Source organism: Symsagittifera roscoffensis, chromosome 5, assembly GCF_963678635.1.
Source record: "Symsagittifera roscoffensis chromosome 5, txSymRosc1.1, whole genome shotgun sequence".
Lineage (NCBI taxonomy): Eukaryota > Metazoa > Xenacoelomorpha > Acoela > Convolutidae > Symsagittifera > Symsagittifera roscoffensis.
In genome coordinates this window covers 26,763,683-26,781,985 of record NC_087066.1, presented here as the reverse complement: position 1 = coordinate 26,781,985, position 18,303 = coordinate 26,763,683, and the positions used below count along the sequence as shown (strand labels likewise).

Sequence of the window (18,303 nt, the reverse complement as noted above, 5' to 3'; positions counted from 1 at the left end):
CTTGGAAATATACTAACTTTCTATCTGCGTTTTTATTTCTTGTGATATTTAGTCGGAGTAACTCGTTTTTACAATCTTCGGGATTGAGATGTAAAAGTCGTTCGATATTACTCTGGTAGAATGATTCGTGGTCAAGTCGGTTTTTATTTCCATTTGAGACTTGTGAACAATGTACTTTCTTTTCAGAAAATGTTGCTGTGAATTTATATCCTATAACTGTTGTTGCTCGGGCTTTTGAATAAAGTGTCGCTATTACATTTGTAGTTTCTATAGCTTGTGGTTCTGTTTCGCATTGTGATACTTGATTTTTTGCATATTTGTGTAGTGTTTTTTGTTCATTTTCTTCACAATCGTAATGTGTTACTAATAAATCTTGGGGTCCTGTGCGGAGGGAAGGGTTTATGTTCGGATTGGAGACTACTAGAAAAATGAGTTGGAGAAAAATTGATATTTTTAGAATATACATGTGTATGATAATCCTGAGTATGGGTTATAAAATGTGATGTAACCAATTGTCTTTTTGGTATATCTGTCGTATTTGTATATTACTTCAGTTGTTATAAATGGTGGTGGTAGTGGTTGAGCTGTTATATTTGGTGGGTTTAATGGGTAGGGATGTTGAGTAATGTTGTTTAGTTTAACCGTGATTTCAAATTTTAATTGTAGACTATTTTGTTGGAGTATTTGGATGTTATGATCACGAATGTCTTCGTGGATGTCTTGTCGATATTGTAGTCTATTTAGTGCCCAGTTGTGGAATCGGTTACTTTTTGGGTGTTGTCCAAATAATGGTGGAGGTGCTGTGAATGTATTCCAGTCTAGTCTTAAAGGAATATTTGTTGATGATTGTTCTCGATATCTAGCGTCGAGGTTATTTGGGAAATTTAAGTTAAAAGGCGTTGGTGAAATCTGACTTATTGATGGTGTTGATGGTAGTGATAATGTTTCTGGTAGTGATGAGGATGTTGTTGTATCCGTAGAAATATCTATTGGATCATTGATTAAATTTGGTTCACCTTGTGTGAATGAATGTGTTCTCCAATATGGTAGTCGTGATGTTTGATTTGTGGGGTTAAAGGGATTTTCACGTATTTGTTCAGATGTTGGTGTTGAACCTAAGTAATCTGAGGGTAGGTTTGAGGTGCTACGTTGTGAAAGAAGCGTAGGGGTTTCTGGTAATATACCAATGGGGTTTTCTGGAGTACTTTGTGATGGGGATTGAGGTATATCAAAATGAACTCGGGGAGTTTGAAAATTTCTGTTTCGTCGAGGATGTATAATTTGTCTATTTATTTCGACTGTATTTTGGTTTTGACTAGGATTTCTTATTCTACTTAATTCTTGTGGTAGTGTTGGGTATAAGTTATATGTTGGTTCGCTTAGAGGTGCTTGTCGTTGAACTGGTTCTAGTGGTTCAGATAAGCGAGCGTGTCGTTCTTCAAAGGTATATGGGTTATCTTGAAAGGAAATTCGTGTAGATGTTTGGGGGTTTTGGGTAGTTGAAGGTGGTGTTGGGTTATCTTGGGATGATGTCGGTGAAGACTGACTGTGTGATTGTTGGTTAGCAATTTTTGATGGTTTTTTATTTATTCTTTTAGTGAAAAAATTTATGTTTATTATAGTATTCTTCTAGAAAAAGAATTAGGAGGATTGTTGCTAGGGCGAATGTGATGATTGCTTTCTTTATACATTTGCATATTGTCAAGATGAGGGATGATAGAAATGTTATAAAAATTACAAATAGTAAAAAAATATCTGTTCTACTAAAAATGGTTCGTATCATTTAGATAAGTTTTGTGAATCGTACCTGTGGATATAGTCGATAGCTTTTGAAAGTTGGAGGTATAGTTCAAATATGGAATAGAAAATTTAAAAAATATTGCAAAAAATGATTAAGATTATTACAAAAGATTCAAAAGTATCAAAAAGAAATATGATTAAAAGTTTAAATATCGTTAAAAAGTTTAGGAGAATGTTAAAATTTTATGTTGACTGGTCGAGAGAAGAGCATTTAAGAATTGGCTTCTCGATCGAATATTTTTTGTTGTTTGAGACAATTTTCAAGTGTGGTCGGATTATTTATTGGTTTTTTGACAAGTGGGTTGAGTTTTGTGAAAAATTGTTGGGGGCAAATTTTATGGTGATTGGGAGGTCTTCTTTTTCTTTATTATTATTTGTCAATTGATCTGGGGTATTTTTGAGATTTTTATACTTTAGGCTAATTAAAATGGTCGTTCTTTTACTTTAGGCTAGTTTAACATATTTGTTTTGGGGGGTATTTGAGGTCTGAGTTGGGGAAATATTGTTGATCTTTGGGTTATTAGATAAGGGAGGGTTATGATATTATGGTGATATTCATTTTAGTTGTCAAGTTGGAGTGGTTTGCTTATTTTTGACCTGGAGGTCGCAAAGTTATAGTTATAGATATGCCTGGAGTTTAATATCGTTCGTCTAGTTGATTTGTGCTAGAGTTAGAGAAGGTGACGGATTGGATGAATCCTATTGGCTAATTATGAACTAGAGTCACTGCGTGTTTGTCAGCATGTTATTTTGAAAAATGAAAGTTCAAAATATTTCAGAGGTGCAAAGATTATGAAATATAAAATTAAAGCTGTTTTTGAAATTCGACTTTCTTTAATATTTTAGATTGTGGGATGAATGTTTTATAGTTTTTACGTGGTTGATTTCTAAGTCGTGATGACTCTCTATGTTCTGATTTGTCGATTTGTTCTTGGGGTATTATTTTTTCTGTCATTTTTCTATTTTTTCTTTCTTTTTGAGGTATATTTTGATCTAGCTTTTTTGTATTGTTTTTTGTTGTAGTTGATTTTTTATTTTGGTTTTCGAGGTGAATGTCATGTTGTTCCTTTGTTTTATTTTCCGTATGTGGGTTATTTTGAATAACTTTTAAACCTGTGAAAGAATATAATTGAGTTAGTTAGCGTAGTGCGTATTCTTTTGGGTAATAAGGTAATAGGTTGTTTCGATGTTGAACAATTTCTTTTTGGTCTGAGTCGGTGATTTTATATGTGACATCAGTGGGTTTGGCAATTATTTGGTATGATCCTTTACGAAGGGGTTGTAATTTTTTAGAAATTCCTTTTTGAGTGTTAAAATTGGGTATTAAAACAAATGTTCCAATTTTTAAATCGGAGGCTGGTGTAAAGCGTGAATTTATTTGTTCATTAATGTTTTGCCTTTGTAACAACTTTTTTGTTACTTTTTGGTAAATTTCATTGTGTTTTTTATCTCTGTTTAAAATCCATTCGGTGTGTGTACCGGAGGCTAATTTAAGAATTTGTGGGTGATGAAAATGATCTTCATCGTGTGTGTGTAAAGGTAGGTTATAACAAATTGAGTCTTTATTCGGTTGACAATGACTTTGTGCATTTTTATGAGAGTTTGCTGTAAACATAATTGGTTTGCGTGGCTTTTGATTAAAAACCATTTCATATGGTGACATTCCTAGAGTTGTCGTGATTTGTGAATTATATGCTAAGGGAAATAGTTTTACATCTGCTGACCATTCGGTGTATCTTGTATCATTTCCATTGATGATACATCTAAGATATTCTTGTAGTGAACGGTTCATACCTTCGACTAAGCCGTTTGTCCAAGGTGCGTGAGATGTACGTGGTTTGTGTTTGATGTTATATAAATGACATAGTGTGATGATTTCATTATTTATGAATTCCGTACCGTTATCTGTAACTAAAATTTCTGGTAGTCCGAATTTGGCTATCCAGTGTTCATAAAGTGTTGTGTAAGCGTAATAAGCGTTACAATGTGGTACTGGGTTAAGTGCTACATAATGTGTAAATGCGTCAACAATTACCATAATGTAGGAGTTTCCTTCGGATGATGGTGAAATTGGTCCTTTTGTATCAAATGAAATACGGTGGTTAAAGTACAAACTTTGTCCTTTAAAGTCTTGTTTTTGTGCTATTTGTTTTTGATTTGGATAAGGTTTATTTAGCTGACATACTATACAATCATTTCATAGTTTTTTTTATCCAAATTGGTGCATTTGGAAAATAAAAGTTTTGTATGAAATTTGAATATGTTTTCTCTGATCCAGAGTGTCCTTTAATGTTTTGTGTATGTGAGATATTAAAAGCTATGAGAATCATACTTAAAAGGAGACAGGGAACTGTAGATTCATTTAATTGGTATTCTAGAAGGTCTGTGTTTTCATTAATTGTTGTATTATTAAATTTTCGAAAATATCGGAGGAGTGTTTTATTTCCTAAAATTGTTGTATCTGCCTTTACGGGTTTAGTTTTATATTTGTGCCATGATTTTAGTTGTCTAATTAATGGGTCAAGATTTTGATATTGTTTCAAAGTATTAATTGTAATTTTATCTGTTGGGGGGAGAAAAATGTTTTCAATTTCTAATTTAGATAAAGGAATTGTATCAACTGGGTCATGGAGGTCAAAAACTTGATTTATTGTGTATTTTGAATCGTTTGTTTGTGGTCCTGATAAATTTATTTTATCAGTTAGATTTTCTTTTTCAATTAACGGAAAAAGGTCTTTTTTATGCGGGTGTTGTTTTACTCTTTTTTGTTGTGTGTTATTTTTTATCCATTGTGAATATGGAATTGGTTTAAAAGTTGATGTTCCAAGTAGATCAACTTCGTAGTGGTTATTTTGGCAATCTAAATAAAGTGGGAAGTGTTGTAGACTATTTATCTGTGATTGTTCAACGTCAGTTTTTACTGCATATTTGCACTCTAGTCGGGGTGATGTTTCGTTTTCTGCAAGGTAAAATTTTATATTTTTGGGTATTTCAAATGTAGTTTTACGTGTAAGTAATTCAGGTGGTGTATTTCGACTTAAAGTGTCTGGTAATGCAAGATTCTTTCCTGCTGTCCAAACTATATGTAAGTTTGGGAATTTCAATAGAATTAATTGAAATCTATAAACTCGGTGATTTGGATTGGATTTTTGTGTAAAGAGAAAAATGATTGGTTTGTGATCTGTGAATAGAACTTTTGGATGTTTTGATCCAAGTATCAGAAATTCATATTCTGTTAGTGTATATATTATGGCTGTACATTCTCTCATGAGAGTTGAGAGTCGTAGCTCTGCTTGAGTGAATAATCGAGAATTTGCTGATATAAGATTCATTTTGTTTGTACCATTGTGTGATTGTAATAATGCTGCGCCGATGCCAAAATTCGAAGCATCGCACATTGCATAGAATGGTTGATTTGGATCTGGAATTGTATTCGAAATTTGTTCAGTTAAGAGTTTTTTAATTTCTTCAAATCGTGCTTAATGTTCTGTGTTCCATTCAAAATTATTTTGTTGTCTAAGTATATTATAGAATGGTCTTAGGTATAATTGCATTTTATAGACATATTTGCTCAAAAAATTTAACATTCCAAGGAATTCTTGGATTTTCTTTTTGTTTTTTGGTGGTTGGAGCTTCTGAATAGCATCAATGCGTGATTTTAATGGAGTGATTGTTTTTCTTTCTATATTGTGTCCTAAGAATTTAACTCGTGTTAAAAAGAAGTGTGATTTATTAGGGGCGGCCTTCAGATTTTCGTTCTGAAGTATTTTGTGATAGTGTTCTAAAACATTGAACATTTCTTCTTTTGTCTGTGATTGCATAAAAACATCGTCTAAATAAGTGATTGCGTTTTTCTTGAGTATTAGTGGTCTAAAAATTTTGCTCATAAAAGCTGAAAATGCTGCTGGTCCTATGGACATTCCATAGTATAGGCGGTTGAATTCATATTGCTGATTTCCAATAACAAATTGTGTTAAGCGTCGCGATTGTTCATCTAGTGGCATTTGATTATATGCACTATTCATATCTGCGGTTGTAAAGTATTTTCCGTTTATTTTTGTTAAAATAACTTGTATTGGTTCAATAGGCCAATTGCATTTTGATTCGTCTATTAGTGAATTAAGATATCTAGCGTCTAGAACAGTTTTTAATGATTCTCCTTTTGCTAGGATGATAACAGGGTTGATAAATGTGTTACCTTTTGGTTGTTCTTCTTTGTTTACCGGTGAGATAATTTTGTATTGTTCTAAGATATCGAGTAATCTGTTCACTTTATCGTGTAAATGAATTGGTACTTTACTTGCTCTTTGTTTTTTGAAAACTGCGTCAGGTTTTAATGGGAGATGTAGTGATGAACTGATTTTGCCAACATCAAATTTGGATGTTGCATAGACTGATGAATATTTTATTAGCTGTTTGGCTAATTTATCAAATTCGTCTTGTGTTATTTGTGAATGTTGGAAGTTAAACATTGTTAAAAATTTCTGTTGATTCTCTGTATAGTTATTTATGTTGAATGTAGGTTTGAAATATGGGGTTTTTGTGAAATAATCTGTATTTCTTTTTTCATTACTTATTATATTATTTATGGATAATTATCATTAAGAATTGTTGATTGACAAATATCTAATAATTGGAGTATATTATTTACGCGGTATGCTTTTTCGTGTATTGGTGATTTCGTAGCGTTGGTTTCGCAATATCCTAAAAGTCCTAAAGGTAATGTTACTTGATAGGGTGTATTGTTGTATACATGTAACGAAATAATATCTGAATTCGAGTTTTTCAAATATTTTATGGATGAAATTGTGATTTTGAAAAATTTATGGATAGGTTTGAATTCAAAGTCTGACATATAGAGTTGTTGTTTGTTTTGTTTTTTATCATATTAGTGAACTTGTTTTATTGAAAAATTATATATGTTTCCTGATAGTGGTTTCAGGTGTTTTCTTTGTTGGTTATATATTGGATAAAATTTTGAAAAGAATGGTGGTTGTTTATTTAATCTTTGAAAAAATGTTAGGGATGTGTCTTTTGTTTTTGTGTATTTATCTTTGATTAGTATTTTACTATTCAAGATGTTGATTGTTGGTATATATTTAGAGATAAATGGTATTCCAATGATGTTGTGTTTAATATCAGTGATATGAAATATTGTTTAAATGGTTTATTTAAAATTTTATTTTGCTCTATTGTTCTTGTGGGGAGAAGAAATAATTGAATTTTTCCATAGTTTACCAATGTTGATCCTTATGCTGTTGCTAGTTTACTGGAGGTTTCAAGAGGTGTTAGTTTTGGGTGTAATGTTTTTATCTCATTCCATGTGGGAATGTTTATTATGTTTGATTCTGCTCCTGAATCAATTAAAAAATCAATTTCAAGATCTGGTAGTTGAAATTCTTTGTTTCTTGGACTTTCTAAAAGAAATGGTATTGTCCAAATTTTTTCTTTGCGTTGTTCTTTTTTTATATTTTGATAGATGTGATTTGTATTCAAGCATTTTGTTTTGTCATTTTCATTGGATTGATTTGTAGTGTTGATTTCGTTAGTTTCTTGTGCCGTTTGTGTGGAATGGATGGGTTCAATATAATAACTGTGAAGGAGTTCTAATTGATTTTCATATATATGTGATGAAAAAGGTTGTTCATATATAATAGGTTCGTAGTCATTTTCGACTGCTATCATATTGATGGAGATAGTGTTTTCTGTATCACTTTCTGAATCTGATGATCCACAGTTTATTTGATTTAGTAGTAGTTTGTCATTTACTGTTTCATCAATACCTGGGGGTCTGATGTTGTTTCTGGATTTGATTGTACGTGATTAATATGTCTTTAATGTTTAAGTGTACTACTTCTGTGGCGATTGTTAGAATTATTATAATGGTTATTATTTCTGTGTGGTGATTGGGAATAATTTCTATAACGATTATTATAACTTGAATGTCGATTTTGTGAATTGTTTCGTGATCTGTTTTGATAATTATCGTTTGGTCTGTTATAGTTTGATCTGTTATTTGAATTATTCCTTGATCGATTGTTCGGGTAATTCTGATTTCGGTTGTTTGAATAACTTCTATTTCGATTATTGGAGTAGTTTCTATTTCTATTATATGATGAGTTTCGTGACTGATTGTTTGGATATTATTTTTTCCTTGATTGGGAATTATATCTAGAAACAAATTGTGTTGTATTCGAATTTGATCTGGAGTAGTTATTTCGACTATTTGGTCTATTGTAATGATTTTGTGACGAATTTTGTTTATATCTTCGTTCTGGTGATCTTCCTCTATAACTTGAGTTAAATGGTGATTGAGTTCTCGTGTAATTGGTATTGTTCGGAAGTGGTTTTCCTGAACTGTTGTTGCTGTATACATTTTTGTTTGGTAGATTTTGATCTTTCTTCATGTATTGATAGAATGATTTATTTGGTTCTTTATATTTTTGAGGTTTGTTTTGATTGTCCTGTTGTTTTTGTCTACATTCAGAAATACTATGTCCGTATCGTCGTCAATAATTACACCATTTTTTGAAAGATGGTTTGCCTTTAAAGTTTGGGTGTTTTTCATAAATATTGAGTATTTCAGTGATTTTTTCAACGAGGTGTGTATCTGATTCCTGTATATTGTTGATATTTGTGGTATTTGTTTCAATTCGATTAACATATTGTAATTTCAGATTTTCTTTTTGCTCTAGTTTGTCTACTAGTTTTCGAAAATCTAAATCGGGCTCTCGAATTGAGGAGGCATGGGATGCTCTCTTTTTTATTGCTATTTTCCTTAATTGAGGTGTTAAGGTCATCATTAAGATTTCTGTCATTTTTGTGTTTTTATAGTCGTGTGTATTTAATGAATATGCTTTTCGAACTAGTGTTTCGATACGTACTGCTAATTGTTTGATGGTTTCATTTGGTAATCTGCGAATTTCATTACATAAAACTCTTTGTTGTTGTTTGTTTCTTTCGGAGTCAAACATTTTTGAAAATTCTTGTGTAAATATTTTTCAATTTGATTTTATTTCTATAGGCAATACTGAAAACCATTTTTGGGCTGCGCCGTCTAGGGTTGTCTGTATCAACGCTGTGCGACGATGTATCCAATTTTGATGTAGTAGCGTATTAATTGGTTCAGGTCCTATATTTAAAATTAAATTTGCTGTTACTGCATTTAAATAATCTTCTACAGAATATTCAGGGTCTGTTCCTGTGAATACCATTAATGGTTTGTTTGATGTTATTGATGATCCACCCATAAGGTATGCATTCATTGTCATTTGTAATGATTCTGCGGCATTTGGCATTTGTGAAAAATTTGAAAGTTGATTTTTTGTTATTTCGTGTTGTTGAAGGTAATATGGGAGTGGTATTTCATTTTGCATTTGTGTTGGTTGATACGAGTGTGTAATCATTGGGTTTTCTGGCTGAATTGGTTGAAAAGATTGTGTATTAATTGGGTTTTGCATTTGTATTGGTTGTTGATTTTGTGTATCTATTGGGTGTGGAGAAAAAATTCTATGATATGTATGTGGTTTCTGCACTCTTTGTCCACGATATTCTTGAGTGTATGGTGCAAATATATCTGGTTGTAAATAATCATCATCAGAGGATAGATAATCCGTTTGATGAGGTGCTTGTTTTTTATTTTTGTTCTGTTGAAAGAATGGGTAATTTTCACTACGATCCTGTGGAGGATGTGAATTAGTTTGAAAATTTACTGAGTTGGTTGTTGCCATTGGATTATCCCAATATTGAGATCTTATCGGGTTATTATTGTTTTTTCGTGGAGGATAGTTTGTTTTTGATGAATTTGTGTAATTATAATTGTGTTCCGCAAAAGTGTTTCTTGTGAATGTTCTGCGTGTTTTTGACGGTATTGTCATGGGTCTATATGTTTGATAATCCATTTGTGAATATTTTGGAGCAACCGAAGGTTTAACGGTTGATTGTAAGGTTACCTGTGCTAGTGAAGTGTTTGTATTTCTTGGTGTTGTTAAATTTGGACGTATCGGTGAAATACTTTGTTGTGTAGTTGTTGTTGTTTGGACGATCTCTTCATTTATGAAGTGTGATGGTGTTTGAATATCTTGTTGAGTGAGATTCCTAGTTCCATTAAGGTTTTCAGTGTGTATGACGGTCGAATTTAAACTGTTATTTCGCGTATCAGGTAAAAATGTGTTGTAGTTTAATGGTGTTGCATCAATGGTTAATGGTACTACTCTTACATAATCTCTTGCATAAGATATTGTACTTATTGCTCGACTTGAGATTGATTGTGGGATATTTATGAATGCATAATGAGACCATTCGGGGTCCCAAATGTAGTCTGATTGTTCTGTGATGGCGGTATCATCGTTTGAATTTTGAGGTTTAAAATTTTTTCTTGCTTGTGAAATTAAATCTATATTCTGTGTGAAATAATCTATTATAAGCCATGCCAAAATTTTTTGTAAGTCATGTTTTGTATGTTGTGAAACTTCATCTTTAGTGAAATTTTCTTTAATTATATGTAGGAAAGTTGAAAATAGTCTGATTTCATGTCGTACCCTTATATGTTTGGATGTCTCTGTCGGTGAGACATTTGAGATTGGGGTTTCGTTTTCTAATATTGAAATATAACTATATATTATTGCAAAAACTTCATTAGTAAATATGGAGTTTGCTCTTTGTGAGTTATGATATTGTATGCTTTTTATTTATTCTAAGAATACTTTTGAAAATTCTAAGTCAAGATCGTCTGTTTGAATTACATATCTGCGGTGATTCGGGTTTGGTGTACTGAATTCTATGGTGTAGATTCCGTATTGTTGTGTTAAATTACATATATATTTCAGTTAGTGATCAATAATTTGTCTTTTGATTTTTACGTCTGGGAACTCTGCTTTACATGGGCTGATTCCGGGTTCAAACAAATTTAGGAGGAAATTCTTGCAAAGATCATGTTGTCCTCTATTATCGGGTGCATCTACGAGGAAGGGGTAGATATCATCATCATCTGGACTATCTTCACTTGGAGTGTGTGTTTGGCTCACTTTTTTGTTTAATGACTGTTAATAGGTAATTATCGATGTGTCTAATTGGTTGATTCCAATTATACAAGTGTACTGGTTTGTGTTTATATTGCTTTTTTATTCTTCTTTTTCCTCTTTTTGATGAATTTGAAGTTGTTTCTGAGTCTGAAAAATATAATTGATCGTGAATGGGGCAATTTTTATCTATAGATTCTTTTAATTTATAAAGTTCGTCCAAATTGCTGGCTTCTGATTCTGAAAATGCGTTTCTATTTTTGGAAAATCTTTTTCGTGTTATTTGTCTTTGTTTGGTTATTATTTTCTTTTTTAGTGTTTGTCGTTTTGTTCTAACATATCCAACTGTTTGTGTATGAGGTGTGATTACAAGGTCGTATTTTTTGTTATCTATTTCACAGTTGTGAAAAACGATTGTTTGTTTTTTTCCTAGATTTTTAAATGACATAAGGTTTAGGATGACGGATGCAAAAAGTTGTTAGATGATTTCTATTTTCTTAAATTAATAGTCCTTACGATTTTTTGGTTAGCTTAACCTGGGTCTATTTGTTCAGGGTTGGAGAGAAAAGTATATCGATTCCGAAGAATGATTTTTTACTTTCTCGTGGCTAGTATAAGCTAAGGTGTTAACTTAGTTAATCTTATTTAGGGGTAGTGATTGTGTTCAAGGGTTGGAGAATAGTAAATCGATCCACAAGGTTCAGGTATAATTAGAACGCGAGTAGTTCGTTAGATACTATTTTAAACTTACTAAGTCTAAGATTTATCCTGGGTCTGATAAGAGGAGGGTTCAAGTGAAGGATGAATAACCGAAGTTTTTCACTGTTTATCCTAATTTGAATGATTAGTTTTGTTCAAAAATTTCTATTAGTCTTGGGTTTTTTGAAAGGGTTGGATAGTGAATCGACGTTTGAGGTCGTTAGACACTAGCTAAGTGGGTGGGGGAGAACAAAATTGTTCTTTTTGATCCAAGGATAGGCCTTGATGATCAAGTTTTACATTTAATTAAATAGAAAATTAATTAAGATCCAAGGATAAGCCTTGATGATCTGATTTTAAAAATAAGTGAATTTAAGTTTAAAATGGTTTAAATTTGTTTAAGAAAAAGATTTAGTGTTTTAATGATATTAGTGAGCTTATGATTGCTGTTATGTTTTAGGTGATGAAGCTGGGACAACTGATGATTTTATGATTACTAACAGTTTATTGTCATGCTACTAATTTTTGTTTTGATTTTCAATAAATATTTTCCAAACATGTTTTATATAATACTGCAGAATTTTAGGAAAACGATCTGAGATCTTTTTATCAATCGTTATTTTATATTAATAGTTTTGTTTAGCGCCTGAAATGATTATGAAGATTGACTTCAAGATTTTATGTTTGTAAATGAAAATCTAAATTCATTGCTACTAAAATTCTAAATATAAAAGTTTGTGTTGGCTTTTGCCGTACTATCATATAACTATTTGGTAACTTTCTACTTTGTCGTATGTCGTCTCTGGTTCGCGGTCTTCTTCCAATTCCGGGTAGTTCTATTATCGTTCGGAATATTGGCTCTGATCTATTAGGTCGTAGAGACATTTCGATTAAATTATCGTCGTGTAACATTTTAAAAATGTTTTGTCTAAATTCTAATCTATTTTTGGTTATTTCTAAGCTATTAAGGTCTTGTTCGAGACTTATGGTCGCACCAGATGAGTTATAATCGATGGTCTTAACTCATAGAGTAATTTCGGATAGGGTACACCGTCTGCTCGTCACGCTATCTTATTTTCGGCCGGATAGATTCGTGCAACTTCTTAGTCTAATACCGATCCTAATCTTACTCTTATACTATCTAGTCTCAGGTTGTTTAACTAGTCTCTGCTAGGCTCAATAGATCTAGGGTATACTGGTTTATTGCGGCTGCTGAAGTTCTCTTGGAGAGGCAACTAATTTCTAAGTTAAATTCAAATCTCTCTGGTGCTGAAATTACAAGTAATTTCAGCACTTACAAATAAGTGGGTTGTTAGTTAGATGGATCATGATTGGTTAATATTAAATACTTTACAGTGGTAAAATATCTAATTTATCCAATCATAAAATGTAGTTTAGATCAGGTTCCACCCTGTTGCTTTTGTTCCAGACATATGGAAGCAACTCTACGCTATTGAAAGATATATGGAAACGAGACTGCTCGCAACAGAGCAAAACTTGACATGTTTTGACTGCTCCACACTGTCCGTTGAATAGTTTTTAGTTTAAAAAGTTATGAAATTGTTTTATATAAAACTTGTTTTATTGAGATACTTTTTATAGAAAAATGAGACGTTTAATAAATCATCTTTCCATGGAAAATATAAAGTAGAGAGTGATAGATTTCCTGTATTTTAATGGTAACGTCAGTAACAATAATAGCCTGCTTGATTTTAATTGTTAGCAACTCCAAGCCAGATTACCTTCCTGCTTACGCGTTAGAGAGTGAAGTATATAGCAACCTAATCAACCCTATACGCGCCTTAATCATCTCTAATGTCGCGTTCTAAAGGTACAGAACAACTTTTTAAAAACGGACTTTAAATTCGAAGTTTTTCGGAAAAAAAATTGGACAAAAACAAAAAAGCAAATGAATTATAAGATGGAATAGGCATTTCAGATTTATAAACGAGGCGTTATCAATGCAATTCACTCAAAAGAAGAGAAAAAAATTAGCTCTCATAAATATCCGCTTGACATATCAATCTCAGAGAAACCGAGACTTTGCAAATCATCTTTTTGTCTGGAATAGGAAAATTTGCTATTGAAATAATTTATTAACTTTTTCTACGCTTTGAAAACATTTTAGATCAAAAATAAATCTTGAAACATGCCAATAGAATTTTTCTATGTAATCAGTTCGTCTGTACTGGACAAAGTAGCATTTTTCATGCAACCGCACTCAGAATAATTTGAGGGAAAGGCAATATGAATCATCAAAAGTTTCAAAAACTTCAGCGCCTAAAATCATCCATTTATCCTAAATCGACAATATTTTAGCATTTCCTTTTAAAATTTTTGTTCTATAAAAATGAAGGACTAATTTGCTCGGCCGTTTTTTTCCTTCCAATAAAATTCGAGCTTGAGTTGAGCCACTATTATCTGGTATGTTTTTTACTATCTCAGAAGACCTTAAAGACTTGTTAAATATGGTTTTTTAGATTGTGATGGGGATGGGTTATTGTCATTTTGACTAAATTACAAGAATTATCGTGCGATATATTTGTATCTACATACAACTTTTTGTCTGGAATAGAAAGACGTGCAATGAAATTAATTTTCACTGTTTTCAAGGTAAAGACAAATATTGAAGCTATGAAGTAGAAGTTTTTCCACTATATACTTCTTGATGTTAAGAAAATTGTTTTATTGCATGTATAAGTTGAGACATATGACTTCTCTGGTATCAAGGAAGTTTGAAGCTTTTTAAAGCCATTTTCTTTTCAAAATTTTGAATCAAGTGAACAAAAGTTGTGATGCTATCAGTTAGTTATTTAAAATATTCTAGCAATTTTTTTGGAGATGGATTGGTTTAACTGCTGTAGAGGCAGCGAAAGGTTTGGAAATTTTTAGTATTCATGAATTTCAGTAGCTCTGAATCAATCCGTGACAAATTTACAGCACCCGATTATAAAACTATAAGTTTCCTGTTATCTCAGATATAAAAACAACGAATCAGGATAAGCAATTAGCCCATGCAGTTTTTGTTTTCCATTCAATTAAAATAAGAAGAATCGAATCTAATAAACTATGGTTGCTCAGCTATATATTTTTTTTTGGTTAACGTTACTTAGCTCGAAACTTTATTACAGACTCTTTATGATAATAAATTGTTCAATCTTTTACTGCTTTTTGCTTACAGCAAATAGTAAAAAAACACTCTCTGACTAAATAGTCATGCTCTAAATAGTCGTGGAAACTGATACTAAGAGTATTGAAATACTTTCAATCTAATTAAAGCATTACTACTTGCAAAATATGCAAATTTTCTCATTTCGTAGCTGGCGGTGGAAAATTTTTGAAAAAGCTATCAATTTGTTTAATTCAAAACTATTTCATACCCGTGTAAGGACAGTCGGAGCGTTTAAAGCTTCAAGGCGCTGATGCGAGCAGTTTTGTCTCACTTTTTCAAGATTTCCCTTTTAGGATATGAGAGCTTGAGTTTAGTGAGTCTTAAATTAGCGTTAAAGCGTATAATCTCGAGAAGTCACAACAACGAGCTCGCTTTTGCAGTTAAAAAAAACAAAAACAAGTCTGCACACAACTTTTTGTCTGAAATAGAAAGACGTGCGATGAAAATAACTTTCAACTTTTTCAAGTTAAAAACAAATTTTGCAGCTATGAACTAGAGGTTTTTCCACTAAATACTTCTTGTTGTTAAAAAATTGTTTTTTTTTTGCATGTATAAGTTGAAACATGTGACTTTTCTGGTATCTAAGAAGTTTGAAGCTTTTCAAAACCATTTTCTTTTCGAAGTTCCGAATCAATTGAATAAAAGCTGCGATGACATCAATTAGTTATTTATAACATTCTAGTTTTTGGGGGGAGGGCTGGGCGATTGGTCTAGCTGTTGTAGATTCAGAAAAGGGAAGATGCAGAAAAGGGAAGTTCTTAGCATTTATAAAAACTCAAAAGTGAAAGTACTGCTTTAAAGATAAGTGTCCTGTTATCTCATGTATAGAAACAACGAATCAGTGTAAGCAATCAGCACATTAAACTTTAGTTTTCCTTTCAATTAAAAGTAGAAAATCGAATCTAATAAACTATGGTCGCTCAGCTAAATCATTTTTGATTTAACGTTAATCAGTTGGAAACTTCATTACAGACTGTTATGATACTAATTTTTTCAACGTTTTGTTGCTTTTTGCTTACTGCAAATAGTTTTAAAAATCTCTGTGACTAAATAGTCATGCTCTAAATAGTTATGGAAAGTGAAATTTAACAGTATTGAAATCTTTTTATTTTAATTAAAGCACTACTAGGTGCAAAATATATAATTTTTCTCATTTCATAGCTTGTGGTGGAAAATTTTCAAAATCTGTCAATTTTTTTTATTGAAAACTACTTCATACACGTTTAAGAGCAGTCGGAGCTTTCAAGGCTTCGCGCTGATTTCAGCAGTTCGTATCACTCTTCAAGTTGTCTGATATATGGAACTTGTCACGGGTTTCCATTTTAGGTCATAGTAGCTTGAGTTTAGTGAATTTGGAAATCAGGATGAAAACAAAAGTGGAGGAAAACGACATTGAACGTTCGGTCGAAAAAATACAAGTCCTAATTCAGCGATAAATCAATTCTTTTTTAAATAAAGGTAATTAAGGAAAAATTCTGCTTTCGGCTCATCTTTAGGAAGTGATATGACCTCGTTCTATGATGACATTTTCTGGAGTGACTGAGGCTTTTATTCCGAATGCTTTTGGTTGGTGAAAACACGATGTAGGCTCAAAAAAGGAACTCAAATAAACATTTTATTTATAAATAATTTTTGAGAATTGAATAAATTTTAATTTTATTACTATCGAGACAAATTATTTTATACAAGAGTCGCCATCCCGCCTTCAGCCAGCATTCTGGGGACACTCTCAGAGCTCTTGTTCACGTTGCTCATGGACTCGGACGGGTGCTGGAAAAACTGGGAAGCGGCCAGTCCCTCATTCGTGAATGCAAAATGAGGGTAACTCTGTTGCCTCTGGGCTGCCGTTGAGCCTACCCCACTCATGGGAGAAGTTGGAGAAACAGGTGTGGATTGGGTCAAAACGGCTGAAATAAGATCGAAATTATTCATAAACTTAGAAAAAAAATGTCAGGTTTTTCTCTAAAAGTAATTTTTTTTCATGAACCAACTTATCATTTATTTTATTTTTTCAAGCAATAATTTCAGTTTACGCGTAAGAATTTAAAAATTTAAAATGACACAATTATTAGATAAAAATTTGAAAAAAAAAATCCGCCAAAAAAGATTTAGATACTTTCAGGGCGATTTGGATGCTGAAAAATTAAGTTACCATTGGCTTCGATGAACTTGCTATGTCTCATCTTGGGCAGTGTCTGGGATACCCTACTCTGAGCCCCATTCAGCGCCGATTCCAGCTCGGCACTCTTCTCTTGACTTTGAGCCAAATGACCATTTGGAATCCTAAGAGGAACTTCCGGCTTTGAAATCTTTTCACTTGTTTCGCTTTTGTTCAACCCATAAGCCATCTTTTCACAGGATATGCATAAGTAAATAACGACACCAACTATAACTACGCATGTTAATAACAAGGTCACAGCCATAAAAACAGAAATGAGTATCATGTTCCATTTTTCCTCGGAAGTTTGAAGTTTTTCGAGGAAAATTATCGAAAACTGGCAGAACAGAGATAATCCGAAGCCCAATAAAGCAAATATGAAAACAGCAAAACTAAATTTTGCGCACTTTGAGCCCAGTTTGGTGGCTTGATGAACAATTTGGAAAACTATGGTGACAAAAGATATGATAATTGTTATACATAAAGAACTGGTTAGCACAATTCTAAGAACTGATACAACATTCTGGATTTTGTCTATTTTATTTTGATCCAAATACACGTTAATAAGTGTCAAGTTCTGGTCGCTTTGTTTTTTAAACTCCCAATCATCATCGCGCCATCGCTTCTGTTCAAGAAGCAGAAGAACAAACGAAATTGCTATCAAAATTACGCAGAAAAAAATAATTGAAAATTGCTTTGAAGCTTTAGTGCAAGAAAAAATCATGTTACGCTAGTTTTTCGTTCTCAAGATACAAACATGAAAAAAGAGAAAAAGTATTCAGACTCAAAAGTAAAAAAAAGAGTTACAAGTTATTTGTGAAAACAAAAGAGTCTGTCGTTACTTCAGACAATGATAGTTTATGACTCAGTAATAAAATTTATAAAAGCAATCAATGATCTTTTTCTGACTGTGCTTAGCCATATAAAGCATAGTAGTGTGTAGCTTCAACTCGAAGTATAACTTTGCTAGCACCTCCAAGCGAGGTGCTTTTAACCAAAAACATCGCGAGTAACGCCAAAAAAGCGAGACTGCTGCGAACACCTGTCTTTTCGAGAAGGTAATATCTCTTTTTCTTATTTTGCACTTAGCATGGTGTTAGCGTTATTGTTTGTGCTCTTATGTACTTCGACAAAACATGAAGAGATATTCGCACATGCTGAGTCATTAGTTGATCTCTGGTTTACCTCAAAAAAAATCAAAAAAGTTAAAATGTTTGTTTTAGCTTAGCTGATTAAGTTTCTCTGGTAGCTTTACTTACGAGCATTGTTTTCAAGAAACCGTCAAAAATTTAAGAATGAATTTTAAAGGACTTTGTTTTTTTTTGGATTCTGGTATTTTTTTTCAAATAGTTTTGGATGGCAGAAATGCGTGTTGACGATACGGAGAATTGGAGCACTTAAATGCACTGCAGCAAATATTAAGCTAAGCCTATTCAATTAACTCTTGAAGACCA

The 18,303-nt window shown here is 32.3% G+C and overlaps 1 protein-coding gene across 1 annotated transcript; it reads right to left on the bottom strand.

Annotated features, from left to right (window-relative positions):
- Window positions 1-16,334: 16,334 nt before the first annotated feature.
- Window positions 16,335-17,929, bottom strand: LOC134846264 (uncharacterized). The gene is made up of 2 exons (XM_063863546.1): window positions 16,844-17,929; window positions 16,335-16,598 (listed from the first exon to the last, which is right to left on the bottom strand). The coding sequence occupies exons 1-2, from the start codon at window positions 17,571-17,573 to the stop codon at window positions 16,372-16,374; spliced, it is 957 nt and encodes a 318-aa protein (XP_063719616.1). The 5' UTR covers window positions 17,574-17,929; the 3' UTR covers window positions 16,335-16,371.
- Between the last annotated feature and the right edge of the window lie 374 nt (window positions 17,930-18,303).

Excerpts from the sequence above, each read along its gene's own strand:
- LOC134846264 (XM_063863546.1), bottom strand. The coding sequence starts at position 17,573 with ATGATTTTTTCTTGCACTAAAGCTTCAAAGCAATTTTCAATTATTTTT. Across the intron at positions 16,599-16,843 it reads CAAGTTCATCGAAGCCAATG|CCGTTTTGACCCAATCCACA; the intron begins GTAACTTAATTT and ends ATCTTATTTCAG.